General features: G+C 34.0%; 2 protein-coding genes across 2 annotated transcripts; one reads left to right on the forward strand and one right to left on the reverse strand.

Annotated features, from left to right (window-relative positions):
• The first annotated feature begins 2753 nt into the window (after window positions 1-2753).
• Window positions 2754-5935, forward strand: LOC102578306 (acyl-protein thioesterase 2-like). Its single transcript, XM_006346530.2, has 9 exons — window positions 2754-3205; window positions 3525-3639; window positions 4004-4040; window positions 4131-4200; window positions 4276-4380; window positions 4674-4824; window positions 4911-4993; window positions 5372-5465; window positions 5552-5935. The coding sequence occupies exons 1-9, from the start codon at window positions 3175-3177 to the stop codon at window positions 5637-5639; spliced, it is 774 nt and encodes a 257-aa protein (XP_006346592.1). The 5' UTR covers window positions 2754-3174; the 3' UTR covers window positions 5640-5935.
• A 691-nt stretch (window positions 5936-6626) lies between these two features.
• LOC102578632 (uncharacterized) lies at window positions 6627-9503 on the reverse strand. The gene is made up of 2 exons (XM_006346531.2): window positions 9421-9503; window positions 6627-7941 (listed from the first exon to the last, which is right to left on the reverse strand). Exon 2 carries the CDS (start codon window positions 7886-7888, stop codon window positions 6860-6862), a length of 1029 nt encoding a protein of 342 aa, XP_006346593.1. The 5' UTR covers window positions 7889-7941; window positions 9421-9503; the 3' UTR covers window positions 6627-6859.
• Window positions 9504-17815: the final 8312 nt, after the last annotated feature.

The raw sequence follows: 17815 nt of genomic DNA on the forward strand, positions 1-17815 counted from the left end.
AAATATTTCTTTTTCGAAGCTTTATTCTTATGAGAGACGATGGTAAAAAGCTTTTGAACAAGTGAAGAAGGTAACAGTGAAGGCGGGGGAGATTATAAAGACAGAGGTGGAGGTGTTGGGTGGAAGAGGGGTGGGGGGAAGACCCCAATGCATTCACCAATGTTTTCCCCAAATCAATCTTTGTAAAAAATTAGAGTTGAAAAAATGGTTAAAGAAGATGAAGGAGAAAAAAAACTGAAAAAATAATAATTAACTAGTTAAATACATGTGTCAAGTGCGTGTGTTTCATTACAAGACACATATCTGGTTATGACGATTTAAGGGGTTATATATTTCACTTTTAAAATGTTTAGGGGGGTAATAGGACCCCCCGTAAAGTATGAGTGTGTAGTGGAGAATCCAACAATAGATTAGGGAGGCTTTTGGCCATTTTCTCTATAACAAATGATGATACCACCTAGGAGGTCCAAGTACCTAAAAATAATGACAATGAAGAAATCTCAATAAAATGTCTTTATAAGAAAAAAGTGAAATCGAAATAATATTGTGGTTGACATATTTTTGCCTATAATGCTACTATTGAAATAATTCAAACAAGATGAGGATTCAGAAACAAAATCTTTCAATGAATGTTAATAGAAAAATGATTGGTTAAAATGGAAGGAAGCAATTCAAACAAAATTGACTTCACTTGAATAACGTAATTTTTTTGGATCAAATGGGTTTTTGTGCAAAAAATGCAATGAAAATGGTTAAGTTGTAAGATATAAAATATGACTTGTGGCATAAGAATTTTCGCAAATGCCTGACATTGATTATGAGAAGACATATTCTCCTATGGTAGATGCAATTACCTTCAGGCATCTGATAAATTTGACGGTATATAAAAAGCTTGAAATACATCTAACAGATGTTGTCACAACCTATTTGTATGGCTCATTGGACCACAATATTTCTATGAAAATTCTTGAAGCACTCAAAGTGCCTAAAGTATGTAAAAATTCAAAAGAAACTTATTTGATAAACCTTCAGAAATCTTTACATGGATTGAAACAATCAGGACAAATGTGATATAAGCGCCTTGGCGAATAGTACCAGCCAATGTATGAGTCCTACTTTCAAAGTACGAGCCGTACTAACGAGTCGTAAGGTGCACTTCAAAGGGTGAGAAATCTTGGTGCAGGAACCACGACTCACACTACGAGCCAGTCATAGTCACTGAGTACGGGTCGTAGAATGAGGCATAGTTACTGGAGGACTTGAGTGGATTTTGGTGACTACGAGTGGTACATCTGCTGATCACAAGCCGTACCGACATACCCCGGATCGTATGTTGCTGATAGGTCTACTTTCCTAGCTTGTTTAGGATAAATATTTGAAATAGAATACTTTTGGGTTGTTGCATGTAAACTTACTCTTGTTGGTTTCCAAGCAATGATTCTTGATTATTGACTATGTTTTGATGATTCACTATTCTGAATTTCAATTATTCAATTTTTAAGTTTATAATTATGTTTTCAACCATAAATTCCGATTGTTTCTTGCAAATATGAGTAGCTAAATATCATATTAAGCTTGTGGGAGTAAAAAGTGATTCTTAAATGGTGTGCATACATGTATTGTTCTCTTTTGTATTGATTGCTTCGTAATGGTTGCAAACGTTAAAATTTGCCTTACTTCTTAACTTGTTTGATAAAAAAGGTATAAAATATGAAAAAGGAGTAACAATGGATATATGAAATTACAAACCCTTATCTAATACTTGAGCTATATATAAAAGGTAAAGTTAATGTAAAATGAAGGTAAGGGTTAAGATTCAAATATTAAGAGACCGAATTGTATTTGAAGTGACATTCATTTAATGTCAAAAGATGTTTAAGTGTACCAAAGTTATCATTTTGCATACTAAGCACCAAAATTGTGTACTGATACAGTACACTCGAAGAGTTATGTAAATCATGCAGAACACATTCCTAATCCATTTTGATAATTATTTTTGATAGACATTTGATAAACGATTACTTGTTATTACAAACTTCCTTTGAAAATACCTTACTAAAAAAATGAATAATCACATTGACCTGATTTCTAAACATATTGTATGTATAATTAGAATGTATGACTGACCCCAGCAAAAGGGAATCTTTAGAATACAGAGCAATCAAGAGAGAGGTGAAGTAACAATTTTTAGCCTTTACCCAACTTCAAACCTATTGTATAGTGGGACTCCAATAAAATCATCTGCTGCATCATGACAGACAGATAGGTGAATTGCTCTTCTGTTGTGGAGTCAGCTATCAATAGAAACAAACAAAAAAACTTATGATGACTTTGAGACTTTGTGTAACCACATGAAAGTGACTTTGAGGGACTAAAATACCCAAATAGGTGGCAAATCAAGAAAGTAATAGAGAGATGGTATAAAGTTCACTTGCTTTTTTAGATGTCTTGTCCTTTCCACCTAAACAATTCTTAGTTGGTAAGCCCTATATGCCTCACTTTGTTCAAATTCTTGATCATTTCTGCGTTTCTTGAATGCATAACAATGTGGTAATCATGATATATTGGACTTCACTCTTTTTATTAAGAAAAAAAAGGGAAAAAGTCAGTTACACGCTTAAACTATCATGATGACCCGTTACAGACTTTTAAGAAGTTAATAGGTATCCATCAAATCATCATCAAAATACATAAACAAATGATTGAAAGAAAGATTTTTTTTTTCTTTTTTTTATACCAAGTTGGTATTATTCCTTGGAGTTGTGAAGTTTTCCTTTTTTTTCTCTTCTATGGCATAGATTCTTTCTTTCATGCTGTAATTTCTTAAGGGGAATGAACGGATGAATTGTGTTCTTTCTTGTTTTTCTTTCTTTTGATTCTCTTATTTACGCGGTTGAAAAGATTGCACTCTTTTTTTCCTTTGTTTTACACTTCTTTTTCATTGATTCTTTCTATTTCTTTATGAGTTTTTAGGCACAATTTGCAGCTGTTACACACATACTTAGTTGTTGTTGTATATTCACATGTTTTATTATTCCATTTTGGACCTACTACTTTGTTTATAAATAGAGACTAAAACATTGTGTTTTCTTCAACTTAGCATCATTTCTTAGTTTATTTTGTTGTAAAGAGAGGTGGCCTTTCAAACTATATTGAAGGTTGCATTTCATAGATATGAGTTACATAAATCCTTCCATGGGCTCTGGTTAGTTTGCAACTTACAAGCTTTTATTTTACTTAGGTTCTTCGCGCACGGACTTTGCATTGTGTCATCCTTTAGAAGGGTTATAATTAATATTTAAGGCCTTTTTGGCTTTACTGTCATCATGCACTGAGATTCAGACCTTTGTTGCTTCGATTAGAAACATAAAAGTTTAAGGCCTTTTGGCTTTAAATTCTAAAAAGCAACTTGACATTGTGGTAGTTATCAATGAGAGTAGCATTTTCGTTAGCCTTTTTTCTTGCATTTGTAGTCTCTTTTTATATCTTTGTCAAAGTAATTAACTTGGTTAACAATATTACAGGAAGTAGGACGGCGAGGAGGACGATGGAGTTTGGAAGGACATATGTGGTGAGGCCTAAAGGAAAACACCAGGCTACAATGGTTTGGCTACATGGCCTCGGAGATAATGGCTCTAGGTAGGTTCCTTTTTGCTTTTAAGACGAACATTTTATCCTTATATTTTTAAAAAGAATGTCACATTTATATAGTCTTGTACTTCCTCCAGCCAAACTTTTATCTACAACAAAGTCATGATGGACAATATTATATAAATAACCAGAACAACTTATTTGCTATTTCTTCCTTTTATCACTTTTCGAAATGTAAAAGCAACTATAAAAATAATCACATCACTCACAAGCCAGATATTCTGTTTCTTAGTGGAGTTTACTGTACCAATTGTTAGAATAAAGTTTGTAAAGAAGTGTGAGTTCATTGACAAAACAAGAGAAGAAAAGTTGATTTGTTGTATCGGCTAATTTGCTTGTTTCTTTTTTGTAGTTCTTCTCAACTCTTGGAAAGCCTAGCCCTTCCTAATGTAAGTGGTGTAACTCAGATAACATTTTTGCTTTATGTGGTTAGATGGTACTCGTCCTAGACGATGATTGTTGTCTATATGATCTTGCAGATCAAATGGATATGCCCAACTGCCCCAACTCGTCCCGTGGCTATACTTGGTGGATTTCCTTGCACTGCATGTAAGAATGACCCTGACAACTATGACATAGTTACCTTTATAACTTCCATTTATTGGGAACTTCATCTTATTCCAGGGTTCGATGCGGGAGAACTTTCTGATGACACTACTAATGATCTTGAAGGCTTAGAGGCGTCCGTTGCACATATTGCAAACTTATTGTCAACTGAACCTGCTGATGGTAGGTTTCTTTACCATGCATAATTATAGACTGTTAAAACTACAAAAACTATTTGTATGAAAATCAATTCACTAAGTTGATGACTACTGATCATGTGAATGCTAAATCGACCAAATACTTCGTATAGGCTCATAGTGTTGCGCATATATATATATATATATATCCTCCTCTGTTACCTTCCCTTTTTCATACTAGAGTCTAGATGAAACCTAACAAATTCAGTCCTTTTACTTGAAATTGTTTGGTCAGACTGTTTTATTTGTCTGATTAGCAGATTACTATGTCTTATACAGTTAAACTTGGTATCGGAGGCTTCAGCATGGGCGCAGCCACTGCGCTCTACTCAGCGACTTGCTTTGCCCACGGGAAATATGGAAATGGAAACCCTTACCCTGTCAACTTGAGAGCTGTCATAGGCCTCAGTGGTTGGCTTCCAGGTTCCAGGTGTGCAAATCATTTTTCAAACTATAGCTCTTTTGATTCTCTCTTCCTAAGTTTTCTCTTATATTCTGACAACTGACATTCTGCAGGAATGTGAGGAACAAGATTGAAGGATCACATGAGGCTGCCAGATGTGCTGCATCTTTACCTATTCTACTATGTCATGGAAAATGTATGTACTTTCACTTGCAAATATAGTTATAAAACCTTGACGTTTGTTTCCGTTTCAGAGTTTGTCTTTTAGAGTCCTTAAGGACCTAAACATTTGATCTGATGTACAGAGTGTCCTGAGTCTACCTTGATCTTTTTATCATTCCACGATACCAAGAAAAAGAAAGTTGCTAGTTAGTTAAGGAATGTGAATTAGTGTCCCATGTCTGAACTACTTAAAATGCTACTTTACGCAAGGATTTAGCTGTCTAGAAGGATGAAACAATATTCTATGAAGTGTCTTGTTGTTACCAACTTGTAGTGCAAATTGAGTAATGTGATTCATATGAAGTATGTACAATCTGCATATCCATCTTACACAGTTATCTGAACTTGTTAGGCGATGAAGTTGTTCCTTATCGATATGGAGAGAGGGCTTCCTATGTCTTGAGCTCTGCTGGATTCAGGAATCTTCAATTCAAAGCCTATGATGGGTAACCCCTTTTTCCTTTTCTTGGAGAAAAATAGTCGTTCTCGCGGTCTATAAAAGATTAACATGAATTACCAACTTCTTCTGCAGGCTTGGTCATTACACAGTGCCAAGGGAAATGGATGAGGTTTGTAATTGGTTAAATGCAAGGCTTGGTCTTGAAGGTTCACGACGATAAACTCCATTACAACTATTTCATTTTCAACATAGCTGACGAAGAAGAAAGAAGCTCTGTCATTATACAGTGCCAAGAAAAGTGTATGAGGTGTGTAGCAGGAAGGAGTACATAGAGTTTTCATGTAGTTAATAATGTATGCTTTATGGTGAATGCTAAGACTTAGTCTTCCAGTTTTGCCTTGAGATCTTCTGTATAATAAAATTTTGGATGTGTGCTATTGCTTATTTTCATTCACTTGTAGACACAAATAATTTGACATTTGGTACTCTTCAATAATAGTTTTCACTTTCAATATATGTTTATTTAGAATTCTGATGGTTTGAGTTACTTTAATCTGTTACCATGCAACAAGAATGGGAGGGAGGTTGGGTGTGTTTTTGATGTACACACAAGAAGTGTATGTTTGAAACTATTTAGCGGTGAGTAGTCTTAAACTTTTGACCCTGAACAAAATTTAGTTTAACAAGTTTTGACTTTTAACCGTGAAATCAAAATCATCCATTTTCAAAACCTGCTTGTAATTTCCTAAAGTTATTCCATTTTAAGAAGAGGTCATGTATCAATACAAATTCCACTTCTTAACTAATAGTCTAAATAGAAGTTCATAATTCTAACTTCTTAAGACATTTTTAGTTGAAGTACAAAATTAGTAGATACTACCCGTTTCCCAATTTACTGTATGAGATATTACTCCATTCATTCTAATTTACATGACAACACCATTTCATTTTTATAACACCTTGACGAGTTTCAAGAATCAGATTCATATAATTATCTAGGTTTTACACTTCCATGTGATACATTTCCAACCAAACTGTTATTATACCCATTATTCTAATATTCTCTCTTCTGCTATAAGTAATAGGATTTGCAAGTCAAATGAACATTTAAACCCAAAAGTGCAGGAAAAATTGTCATGCAACAAAAGTGTCACTTGGACAGTTCCCATGTCTGCAATTAGAATTGCAGACTGGAAAAGCAGGAAGATACTAAGTATAACTCGTTTTATGCTCTAATAAGTTTCATACAAAACAGAACCTTTTAACATATGTAGAAGAAAGATTGCACTTATAACAGAGTTGGAATTTAGATTTTAAGAAGAAAAGAATGGAAGACATGGACCGAGACTATAACGGTCAGTACTAAAAGAGCGAGAGATAACATGAATAACATAAAGTCAAGACCTAAACTCTACCCATACACTAAAAGCATGACCAATTTCAGTGCCCTGGCAACAGATTTGTGTTTCTTGAACTTGTTGGCCTTTGTTCATTGTTATCAGAATCTGATGCCGGTCTTCTAGATCTCCTGTTTTGTGGTCTAGCACCACTCTCTGATCGATTGGTGCTCCTCCCACCAGTATAGCTTGGAGACCAATTCCATACCGAAGGCACCAATGGAGACTCACTCAGGAAAGAGAAAAAGAACTCAAGTTCGACATCCAGTGACATATCGATCATTTCATCCAATCCCGCCTCAGCCTCTGGGTAGTGACTATCTAGAAGGTCAAATAGACCAATGTCAAGAGGCAAGTCAAGAGGCAGGTCTGCTAGGAAGTCATCTACAGAGTGTGTTTGATATGCATTGGCATCTTCAAAGTGTGTTTGATATGCATTAGCATCTTCAAACTCCCTTTGAAGCCCCAATCTTGTCCAATTAGACTGCCGCATAGGGTCAATCTCAGATGGCCTTTCCAAGGGATGTTCCTGCCTTGCATGATTTCTTAGTTCAGCATAGTTACCAGAGAAATTGCATGCCTCCAGGGCACAACTCCTTGTCTTGGAGTTCATAAAATTACGAGCAGCCTTTACAACAATCCATCCTTCGACATGTCCCCGGCAAAGAGGGCAGGTAAGGTCAGGTTGCTTCTGCACATGAGACCTTGAAGCTCCTGATAATGCTTGTCCCCAACTTTCTCCACGGAACACAGCTCCTGATACATTACCTTCGCCTTGTTGAGCTCCTACAGCAGATGATTTACGAAATTGATCAAAGCAATTAGAATGTCGATGACTTGTGTCACACATATAAGGCTGACAACCCTTGTCTCGTGAAGAACAAAGTAAAAGGACAGCATTGTGTGGATGCTCCAGACATATTGGACACTTGGCTTCTTCCCACTCTCTTTTATTCACAACTGATGGTAGAGATTTCTTGGAGTCGAGGTCAGAATTCTCTGAGCTGCAAGAATAAGGAGATGCCCTTGACTGGTTTACGGAAAATGAATTCACACTTGTGTCTTTTGGCATGTTGAGATGATGCTCTGCTGGACTGGCTTCTATTTTAATGCACTGATGCAATTCTGGAATGAGAAGAGCAAGAGAATAAATAATCGGCTACAGCTAACAATGAGCACCAATTCAGGAACACCATCACAGCACATAGTGAAATGACTGATAGTTCATTTTAATCTGAGGGTCCGTCATATTTGAAAACTGTCTTTATCTTTTGTTCGGAGAGGGGGAGGGGTGTGAAGGACATTCAAAAAAGGAAACAGGATATCAACTTTTCCCATGACCAAAAGAATCTGCAATAACTTTTCCCTCTTTTTCTTGTGAACCAATTACATCCGTGGATTCAAAAGCTAAATTGAAAAACAAGAATTAAACTATAAAACCTAGAAAACAGGATATCAACATTGACAACAAAAAATAACATTAATATCCACATTTGTCAATTTACAACTAAAGGTTTCTTCTCTTGAGAGCGCTCTTAGTCCCCAACACTTTTTCCCCTTGAGGCTTACTCAAGTTAACTCAACCTATTACTAATGTGACTTCTTACACTTGGGGACTATTCCTAAAATGGTCCAGTCTGACTATTCATGTGTGTACACACCAAATTCTTGTACACATTCTTGCAACAAGTACAACTATGTCTTTAGTTCGAAGCTAGTTTGGCATCGACTTTACATATCCTCTATATCCATTCTACTCCCCGAAACTTAATATTTTCTCCTAAGATATGTCTAGTGATAGAGAGCAGAAGTTATACCACATAACTTTCGCATCCTCACATCTCCCCTATGCCCCCATCGCCAACAGTTTCTCCCCCATCTCCTGGGCATTGGTCATGGTCAAATTGCCCCATTTGATCACCATGCAGTTTTCCCAACGACCTCTATCACCCCTCCAAATGAGGGGATAATCTATCTAAGACCTCGCCACCACACTACAGAAGTTTACCAAATGCTCCTCCTTCAGAAAACATAAATTGGCTACCAAAACCACAAAAGCTCTCACGAAACCCAACAGTGTAACTCCTCTCACATTCCTATCACCTAAAACAAAAACCTTCATGCACATCATCATAACCCTTCATGTGTCCGTTAAAATCTCCTCCTACAAAAAACTTCCCCATGTATGGTACACCTCTCACAAAACAATGTCTGTATAGTATAAATCATTCAGCATCCACCAATCATGCATCAATTAGTTAGGTTTAAGGCTTAATTATTGTTTAAAATCTACCACTAGGTTCTACGATTGTCGATAGAACTTTTTGTTCAGCAAGTAATTTTTACCCTAATTTGTCAAAGTACTAGGTATTAGAATCAGATAAACCTAATAGAACGAAACAGATCTAATTTGGTACTGAAGAGCGATTATTGATTATTAGCCTTAGAATTAACAAATCACAAACCCTAGACCCAACATTTCAAACCTATAAAACAGATAGCGCAATTTGTTTAGATATGAGAAAGCATATAACTTATAAGTAGAGAAAAACGATGAAAACACAAATATACAAAGAACGTAAAACTCCATAGAAGTCGACGAACCTGAAATCGGAGCTTCTTCCAAAGAAAAATTCAGAGAGAGAGAGAATGATGACAACAATGGAAATTTATAATTCCAATGGGAATCTCAGTTTTGTTAGCTTGAAATTTGACGGAGTCGGCGCTGGGGCCTACAACCTAGAAAAAAATGAAGTGGGCCCAGCTGCGAACAGGGGCGTTTGATTTTTTATTTTTTTTAAAAGTATGTTGAGGTAATATTAAAGATTCAAAAATTAAATTAAAGATTTTTTATGAATATTTTGTACCATTATTCAATAAATACTTCCTATCGAAAAAATTGAGGTTGCTAGAAATAAAAAAAATTCTACCTAATTTTGTCAACATTAAAGAGTCTTTCATTTTTGATGTCGGATTAAAATATGTATTTTATAAAAATTAAGAAAGTTTTGCAAAATTTCTAGCTTAACAATTTGAAGCAAAACGCAATCTTTAGGAATCGTTTGGTTGATATATTAGGAGGGGGAATTATATAACTAAACTAATATATATAGTAATAATTAATTATGCTTCATAACTATAGTTTAACTTAATTTTAAAAAAATGATTTTAGTTAAAGAAATTGGATATATGATGATTTCACTGTTTTTTTATTATCAAAACGTGTTAGTTTTTCTTTCATCTTTTATATAAATTAAAACACATTTTCTCTCTTATCACACCTACTAACTAAAATTTCTCACTTCCCCTCAAAATAACTTAACTGAACTAAAATTAAAATTTTGAAAATTTCATTCATCCAATTTTGAAAATTATAGTTATGTTTTATTTGTATATATTTCATAATTGTAAGACACATACAAGTATGCTTTATATACTTCAAATACAAATATGATATACGTAACAACTTATTTGATTTATAAAACTCAGTTTATACAAAACTTATAATATACAATTTGTTCAATATTATATATATTACTCTTATATTAGAAAAGGATTGTTTCAACATTCATGTCTACACAGTTCTATTTTGTTTCCACGTTGGTCACCCATTTTTTATACGTGGCTTCCATGCCTGAGCTTTATCCCTATATGCTTTCATGGAGATCTCTGTCTCTACGAATTTCCTTTTTTTCTGTTCCTTTGCCAAAACATTTCTCATCTTCAACTTTCTCCGTGTTGTTGCAGCATTAAGGTATTTTTTTTCCCTCCATTGTTTTTTCCTATTCGTCCTCAATTTTTTCATTGAATTGTGTTTGTGCATACAGATGAGAGTTCCTATTTACGTATCTGCCAACTCTAATTTTTGGGTTCATGAAATTTTGATTTTTATGTTGGTTAAAATTTGAATTAGGGCAAACATTGAGATAAAAATTACCCTGTTATTTCTCCAGAAGTATAGTCATTTGACTCACTATTCACTTATCAGCATCGTAACCAAATCTGAAAATTGTGTTTCTCAATCAAATTTGATTTTAATGTTCCTATAATTTTGTTCTGAATTTGAGTTTTGTTATTTATTACCTCTTCGTGAAACTAGAGGTTTTCCCAGATAAAAACATTTGTACTACATTTTAATCTATTTTCAATTAAAAGTGTATATAAGTTGAGCCGCTTAAAAAATTAACCCAACTAAGTATTAATTGTTCTGAATGTTTTCTTGTAGGTTTCCGTCTGTGTTATTGTGACTAACTTTGTGGTAAGTATCGATCTTTTTTTTGCTTTGATCATCATTGTTTAGCTTCTTCAATTTTTCTCTCTTTGATTGTTTGTTACCTTGGATTCATATGTTTGCCTAAATATTTTATGACTGCTGCTGTGGTAATCATCTACTTCTCATTCAAACTATTTATCCCAAATCTAGACCATGTCTCTATTGTCCTTCACTAAATGCTTTCAAAAGTAACTCAGCTTCAAGTAAAAGTGAAAAGTGAGCTTTTATTTTTCTCTGTTTTTTGAATTTATTATGAAAAAACAAGCTACTAAAATTTTATAAGGATTTTAATTGTGATGAGGCACAGTTCTTTATTTTTATGCTTTAGTCTTTACTATTAAAATGTTGATTTATAAACATGGCATCTAACTATGTATTTCTATAAATTTTCAAGTTGTGTTTTTTTTTAATTTGCGATGAACAAAGTTTGTGTTTTATGTCGTGGGAAAATGTACTTGTAAATATATGGTAACAAAATGTTATTAAAGATGTTTGAAGTTGAAATGAAGTTAACTAATGCCGATATTTTCGTACCTCGGAGGATTCATGTCATTCGCACAACATATCTATTTTTTTATCAACAAATATGAAAGTAATGATATTTTAGAGTTTCTGCGTCTTATTGACGGGCTATGCAGGTCGGGCATACCAAAACAACAGTTAATTTACTAAGAAGTATGGAAAGAGAAAGTCGTGAACCTAACGTTCTGTCTTATAGCACCATAATTGACATTTTATATAAAGATCAAATGGTAGTAAAGCCCCACGAACTTTTCACCGAAATGATTGACAAAGGCAGTCCTCCTGATGTTGTTTCATGCACTATAATTATTCAAGATTTTTGTAATTTTGAGAGATGAAAACAGGTTAAGAAGCTACCAAAGATGAAGCATCATGGAGTGTCTCCAGATGTCTATACTCAATTTCAAAGGTCTCATTAATTAGCAGAGAATTTTCATTGCTCCACAGTAGAGACAACATGGGAAGAAGAGTAGTAGACTACCCAGATGCTGCCCACCGCAATGGATGATGAGACTCTCACATCTGGTCAGTGTTTATTTATTTATGCAAAGAAGTTGAATACACTATTCCACAAACAACCATTACTAATTCACCGTAATATTCATACTTGTTCAGTTGGAATTAGGATAAATATACAAAGTTATAGCTAGAAACTAAATGTAGTTTCATGAGATATAATATATACTTAAGACACCACGAAGGCATGCCACATAGGATAGATGCGTCTACTTGTTTCAACTTTATACAAGTTTACTTGCTTACTTCTGGCAAACTGCTTGACCTTGGGTAAGGTTGCCTCCTGGTCGTCCCACTTCCTCTTCCCATTCATGGAGGGCACTAAGTAGAACTGAGAAAGGAGTAGAGTTGAAGCTCTTAATTAAGGACACATTCATGTATTATGCCTATATAATATTATGCAGGGATTGACAAAACCCAAGATCACTTGGGTAAGCAAATGTGTTTGTTATATACAACTGCCCTAATTATATAAAGTTACATCATACTTCGTCCATAAATTGTTTCTACCTAACTGCATAGGCTGCTTGTTGTCAGTCTTTTTCTTTTACATACAAGGGATGGAAAATAGAGTACTGGACGAAGTATGATGTAACTTTATTCATTGTGATGCTTTGAATTAGACCTCTCCCCTTTATAATACTATTGGTAAGCAATATTTTAGCAGAGACGGAACAAATTAAGCTTCTTTATATGTTGCCCTCAGTTTTCACTCTGCTTTGTGGAGGATCTTTCTTTTAATGATTCTTTTCCAAAATTCCACAGTGTGAAGGTACTTTTGCTGGAATTAACACCATTTGACTTTTCAAGTCAAAAGTTGCTAAACTTCTAAGGGTATCTCCATACCTTCAAAAGTTCACAATCAAGGTAGGGTACCTATTAAAGACAGCATTTATATGATGTTGGAGAATTAGTAGTGAAACTATATATACATAATTATCCCTTTTTACTCTTTCAGATTAATAGGTATATTACGAGGTTCTCTAAGCATAAAGGGGGGGAAGTGTTAACCTGACATATGTGAAACGTCCCCATGAACATATGAAAGGCGTTAAGACGCCAAATGTATCATTGTTGTTAAGACGCCAAATGTATCATTGTTGAAAATATTGATTCAGGAAGACACTGATCCCGTCGTAGTCATATACAACCTGTTGATAAATGGGTGGTGTTTGCAAGGAAGTATGCATGAAGCAAAAGAAATGTTGTTTCCATGATCAAAGGAAGAAAGTAGCCTATGTAGTTCTGAGTTGCACAAGTACTTTTCCATGTAAGATGAAACTACTTCCTAGCTCAGTGCAGATCATGTATGAGCTTGCTACAACAAGGAGCAAAGTATAGAGATGAAACAACTGTGGTTGTGAATTTTTTGTTGGTGAGGCATAGTCTGTATTTTGCAGGTATCTGTAGAAATAGCCATATAGTGCCCTTTTGTACGAAAAACACTTCCCATTATAATTTATTTAATTCAATATGTGAATTGTGTTATGCAGAATTGTGTCTGTTGAAACCAAATACGCTACAATGAGAAATGTTGGGCCCGTGCTTGCACGGGATATATATGGATGGAACATTTTAGTCTTGAAAAAAAATAATTTTCTGCTTTTTCTTTTCTTTAAGAAGCAGAAATTTTTAGTTTCTTCTCAATTGCAGAAAAACTGTTTTTGCTTCTATTTAAAAGCACTTTTACAGATTTGTCAAATACCTATTTTTTCAAAAAAAATATTTTATTTCTCAAATGCGTTTAGGCTTTCAACAACAATACCAAACAGGTTTTAAGTCATATTAGATAAAGAATTCTACTTAGATATAATAACCATGAATTAAGGGATAATTTTTTAAAACAAAATGGAAATTGCAGTGATTAACTTATGTGAAGAAAAAAATGTCCTTTCAAATGTGATCTCCTCATTATTATATATAAAACATATAATCTACGGATTATTAATCACTCGTGATAATTTCTACATTACATATAACTAGTACGTGACCGAATTGACCCCTCGGTGAATAAACACTATGTCATTCTCATTTATTCATACATCTATTTAAATTTATTTAGGTAAGAGAATATATATCATAAATTACACTTGAAAATAAAATAAAGGGAAAATGCATAAATTCATCCTTGAACTTGTCTCGAAAAGTCAGTTGCACGCTTAAACTATCCTGTACACACTTTTACTATTTAAAAATGAATTATTTTACCCCCTATAACTGACGTGCAAAAAATAAAAAAAGAAAAGCGCATTTGAACAGTAAAAAAATAAATTAAAATCTTCTTTTTACTATCACCCTACCCCCCTCTTTACTATTTAAAAATAAAAAATTTTACCCCCTCAAACTGACGTGGCAAAAAATAAAAATAAAATAAAAAAAGAAAAGCACATTTGACAGTAAATAAAGTAAAAAAATAAATTAAAATCTTCTTTTTTACTATCACCCTACCCCACCCTCCACCCTCCACCCCCCACCCAATGCCTCTTCTTCTTCTTCTTCTTTATTTTTTTTAATCATTTTTTCATACCCAATTTCTATCTACACTATACCTCCATCAAAATCCTCTCACCCCAACCCCCATTATATCCTACTTTAATGCTTATTCGATTTCACCATTTTCATTATATTTGATTTTTCTCTTGGACTTCGTTGGTGGTTGATAAAATTGATGATTAAGTTTAAAAAATAAAATATAATGATGGATTTGTTGGCATGGGGTGACAAAGAAGCGGGAATTAAAGGTGGTGGAGAAGAAAACATTGATATTGACAATGATGGTAGTGATATTTGGTGGTGGGTTTGTACCTTTTGATGGTGATGAGTTTGTTTATGGGTGTCAAATTTTGTTGTGGATCTTTCTAAAATGGTGATAGTATGATTTCGATGGTGGATTTGATCGTAGGTGGTGAAATTTATGGTGGCTATTTTCATTTTCATGGTGAAATATATAGATTTGGTAGTAATGTGACGGCAATGGTAGTGGTTTCATGGTGTTTTTCATTGAAGAAGAAACAAATGAATAATATGGAGAATTTTAGTCAAAATTTGACATGTCATCTAATGTGGTAGTGACATGGCATTGATGTGGCGCAAGTATGATACACCTCCCATTGTGAGAGTGGTGCTACACGTCTTAGGGGGTAAAAAAATTTAGTATTTAGTAGCAGAGGTGTGTAATAGGTCACTATATTAATTTAAGTGTGTACCTGACTTTCCGAGATAAGTTCGGGTGTGAATTTATGCCTTTTCCCTAAAATAAATATAAATAAATAAATAAATTTGTTCTTTTTAAGGAGATTCAAGCCTATATATTGTGGTATAATATCCATCGCTTTAGTAGTATATCTCTTGATTTGTCTCCTAAAGGATACAACAATCCAACAACGTCGTACAACTCAAACAATTCTGAGTTAGTTGAAGATTTCAAAACTCCACCAAAAAAATCTAGGATCTCTTTTATATAGTGAATAAGTTGGAGAGTGTTTTTGATATGGAGGAAAACATGATTTTCTAATTATTTTTTTTCATTTTCCCATGTTTTATTGGATAAAAGTTTTGGAAAACATATTTTAGGAAGTCAAGTTCCTTCCAAATGAGGAAAATGACTTCCTTAATTAAAGTAGGGAAAACAAATTATACAAGTCATATTCTATGTTTATTGTATTTTTCTCACCCATTCAACGCTTCCAACCTCTACCCCTTGACCATCCACCTCTGCCTCCCTCGAGGCCCCACTGTACAACACCTCAAATAATTTAAGCGGTATATTCATACTCAATGGCTAGGCTAGGATTTTTTGGGGGGAAGGGGGAGGGGGGAGGGGGGTTTCAACATATAAAAACTAAATCGAAAAATGGAGCAAAACGAATTGGGGAAGAAAAATATCTTTAATCCGCTAAATTGAACATGCCTTGTCATACCACATTTAGCGTTTCTTCCTACTTTTACCCCACTTTAATGATTCTTCTTTAAAAAATTGTGACTTTTTTTCCCTTTTATATTGTATTGTTCTACTTTATTTGAATTTTTAAAATAAATTAAATTATTGTTCATTCAATCATATGTTACTTCGAAAATTGTTTAATACTCTTTAAAATGTGTAGGGATAGATTTACTACTATTATAATGAATATTAAAATGATAAATAAATGGCATCACTGATTTTTAGTTTATTTATTCAATTATGAGGTTTTCCATTCGTAAAAAAAAAGGTGAATAAATCAAATAAATTTAGTTTACATACTAGAATAAAATTGAAAAAAATCCGAAAGAAATATCATGAATATTCATGTCTTTCAAATTTCTTCGTTCGATTAAATTTAGTTTACCTTATCTTTAAAATATTTTATCTCTATCTCAATTTCAAGTTTAAGAACAATTTATAATTTTGAAAGAGTCCTTTAAATTAGTATATAAAAAGAGAGTTACGTAAAATTAAAACGAACAGTAGAGATAAAAAACAATACAAAAATAAAAATAGTGCGCCTAATAAATTTGGACAAGTGAAATTGAAAAGGAGAAATAGCATAAAAAATAGGAAAAGAATAATGAAAAAAAATAATTATGCTCCAGCCTCAAAATAATAAAGTTATTCGCTGGACTGAGATTTTGAGTCCAAATGTTGAGCCCATCAGCTTTGCTATTTGATATTCCAAAGAAAAAAAAAGTAAATGGTGTTGTATAGAATCGGACCCCAGATGTTGAGCCAAGTTCCTGAACACCCTTCACCGCTGAGCTAGCCTCTTTACTTGTGTTTAGAGGGTTCATTTTAATATATATACTAGTCAAAATAGAAATTGACATTTTCCGATGAAACCCCCTTACCTTTACATAAATCCGCCCCTGCTCTGGGTTCCGTTGTTATAGAAAAATCAACGAAATTTTTTTTGGGTCGGAAAACATTTTCATAGTAACTTGAAATTTCTCAACCTAGTCCAGATTTGGACTAAATCAGAGTCTTTGAGGTGTGGGAAAATCTGGTAACAATCGGGTGACTTATTTATGATTTTGATTACATGAGTAGTTAGATAAGTCGTTAAGGAATCTGTATGACTTTACGGAATTTAATTCGGGCGAGCAAAAATCCCAAAATCGATCTTAGCGTGAATGGAATTTTCTGAGTGTCGTTGGTTAGAGGTGTGTTGTGAAATGTGGGTCTTGAAATTATTAAAATAGCTCATTGTTTCGTGCAGGCCGCTTTGGCACTGGGTTTGTCGCTCTGGAAGGCCGCTGTAGCGGGGTGATGGTCGCTATGGCGGGCCAGACGCGACTTAAAGTCATAAATAAACCCCTAAATGACTTTATTATGCACTTTTCGATCTTTAGAGCTAAGGAACGAACCCCAAGCGACTCTTGATAGTTTTCCACCATTCTTGAGGCTAAAGGTAAGCTTTTCACTCCCCGAATCCATTTTTCGATCCGTAGAAAGTATTAGAATGGGTAATTATCGATGGGGGAGGGTTTTGATATAAGATTCTATGGTGGAAACAACCCTATTTTGGATGCTTGGGATCATGAGTATAATCTAGGGTTCATAGAATTGTTAGCAATTCGGGTAATTAGTGATTGTTTATTGATTCCCGTATTATATTGAATTGTTTGTAGACCAAGAACAAGCAGAACGAATTTGAAAAGGGAAGGATCAAGTTTCTTAGGATTTCAAGCTTGTTTCGAGGTAGGTGATGATTG

Source organism: Solanum tuberosum, unplaced genomic scaffold (genome assembly GCF_000226075.1).
Source record: "Solanum tuberosum cultivar DM 1-3 516 R44 unplaced genomic scaffold, SolTub_3.0 scf00078, whole genome shotgun sequence".
NCBI classification, from domain to species: Eukaryota; Viridiplantae; Streptophyta; class Magnoliopsida; order Solanales; family Solanaceae; genus Solanum; species Solanum tuberosum.

Coding starts and splice junctions, on each gene's coding strand:
- LOC102578632 (XM_006346531.2), bottom strand. CDS start 7,888: ATGCCAAAAGACACAAGTGTGAATTCATTTTCCGTAAACCAGTCAAGG.
- LOC102578306 (XM_006346530.2), top strand. CDS start 3,175: ATGAGTTACATAAATCCTTCCATGGGCTCTG. Junction 3,640..4,003: donor CTCGGAGATAATGGCTCTAG/GTAGGTTCCTTT, acceptor TCTTTTTTGTAG/TTCTTCTCAACTCTTGGAAA. Junction 4,201..4,275: donor TGGATTTCCTTGCACTGCAT/GTAAGAATGACC, acceptor ATCTTATTCCAG/GGTTCGATGCGGGAGAACTT.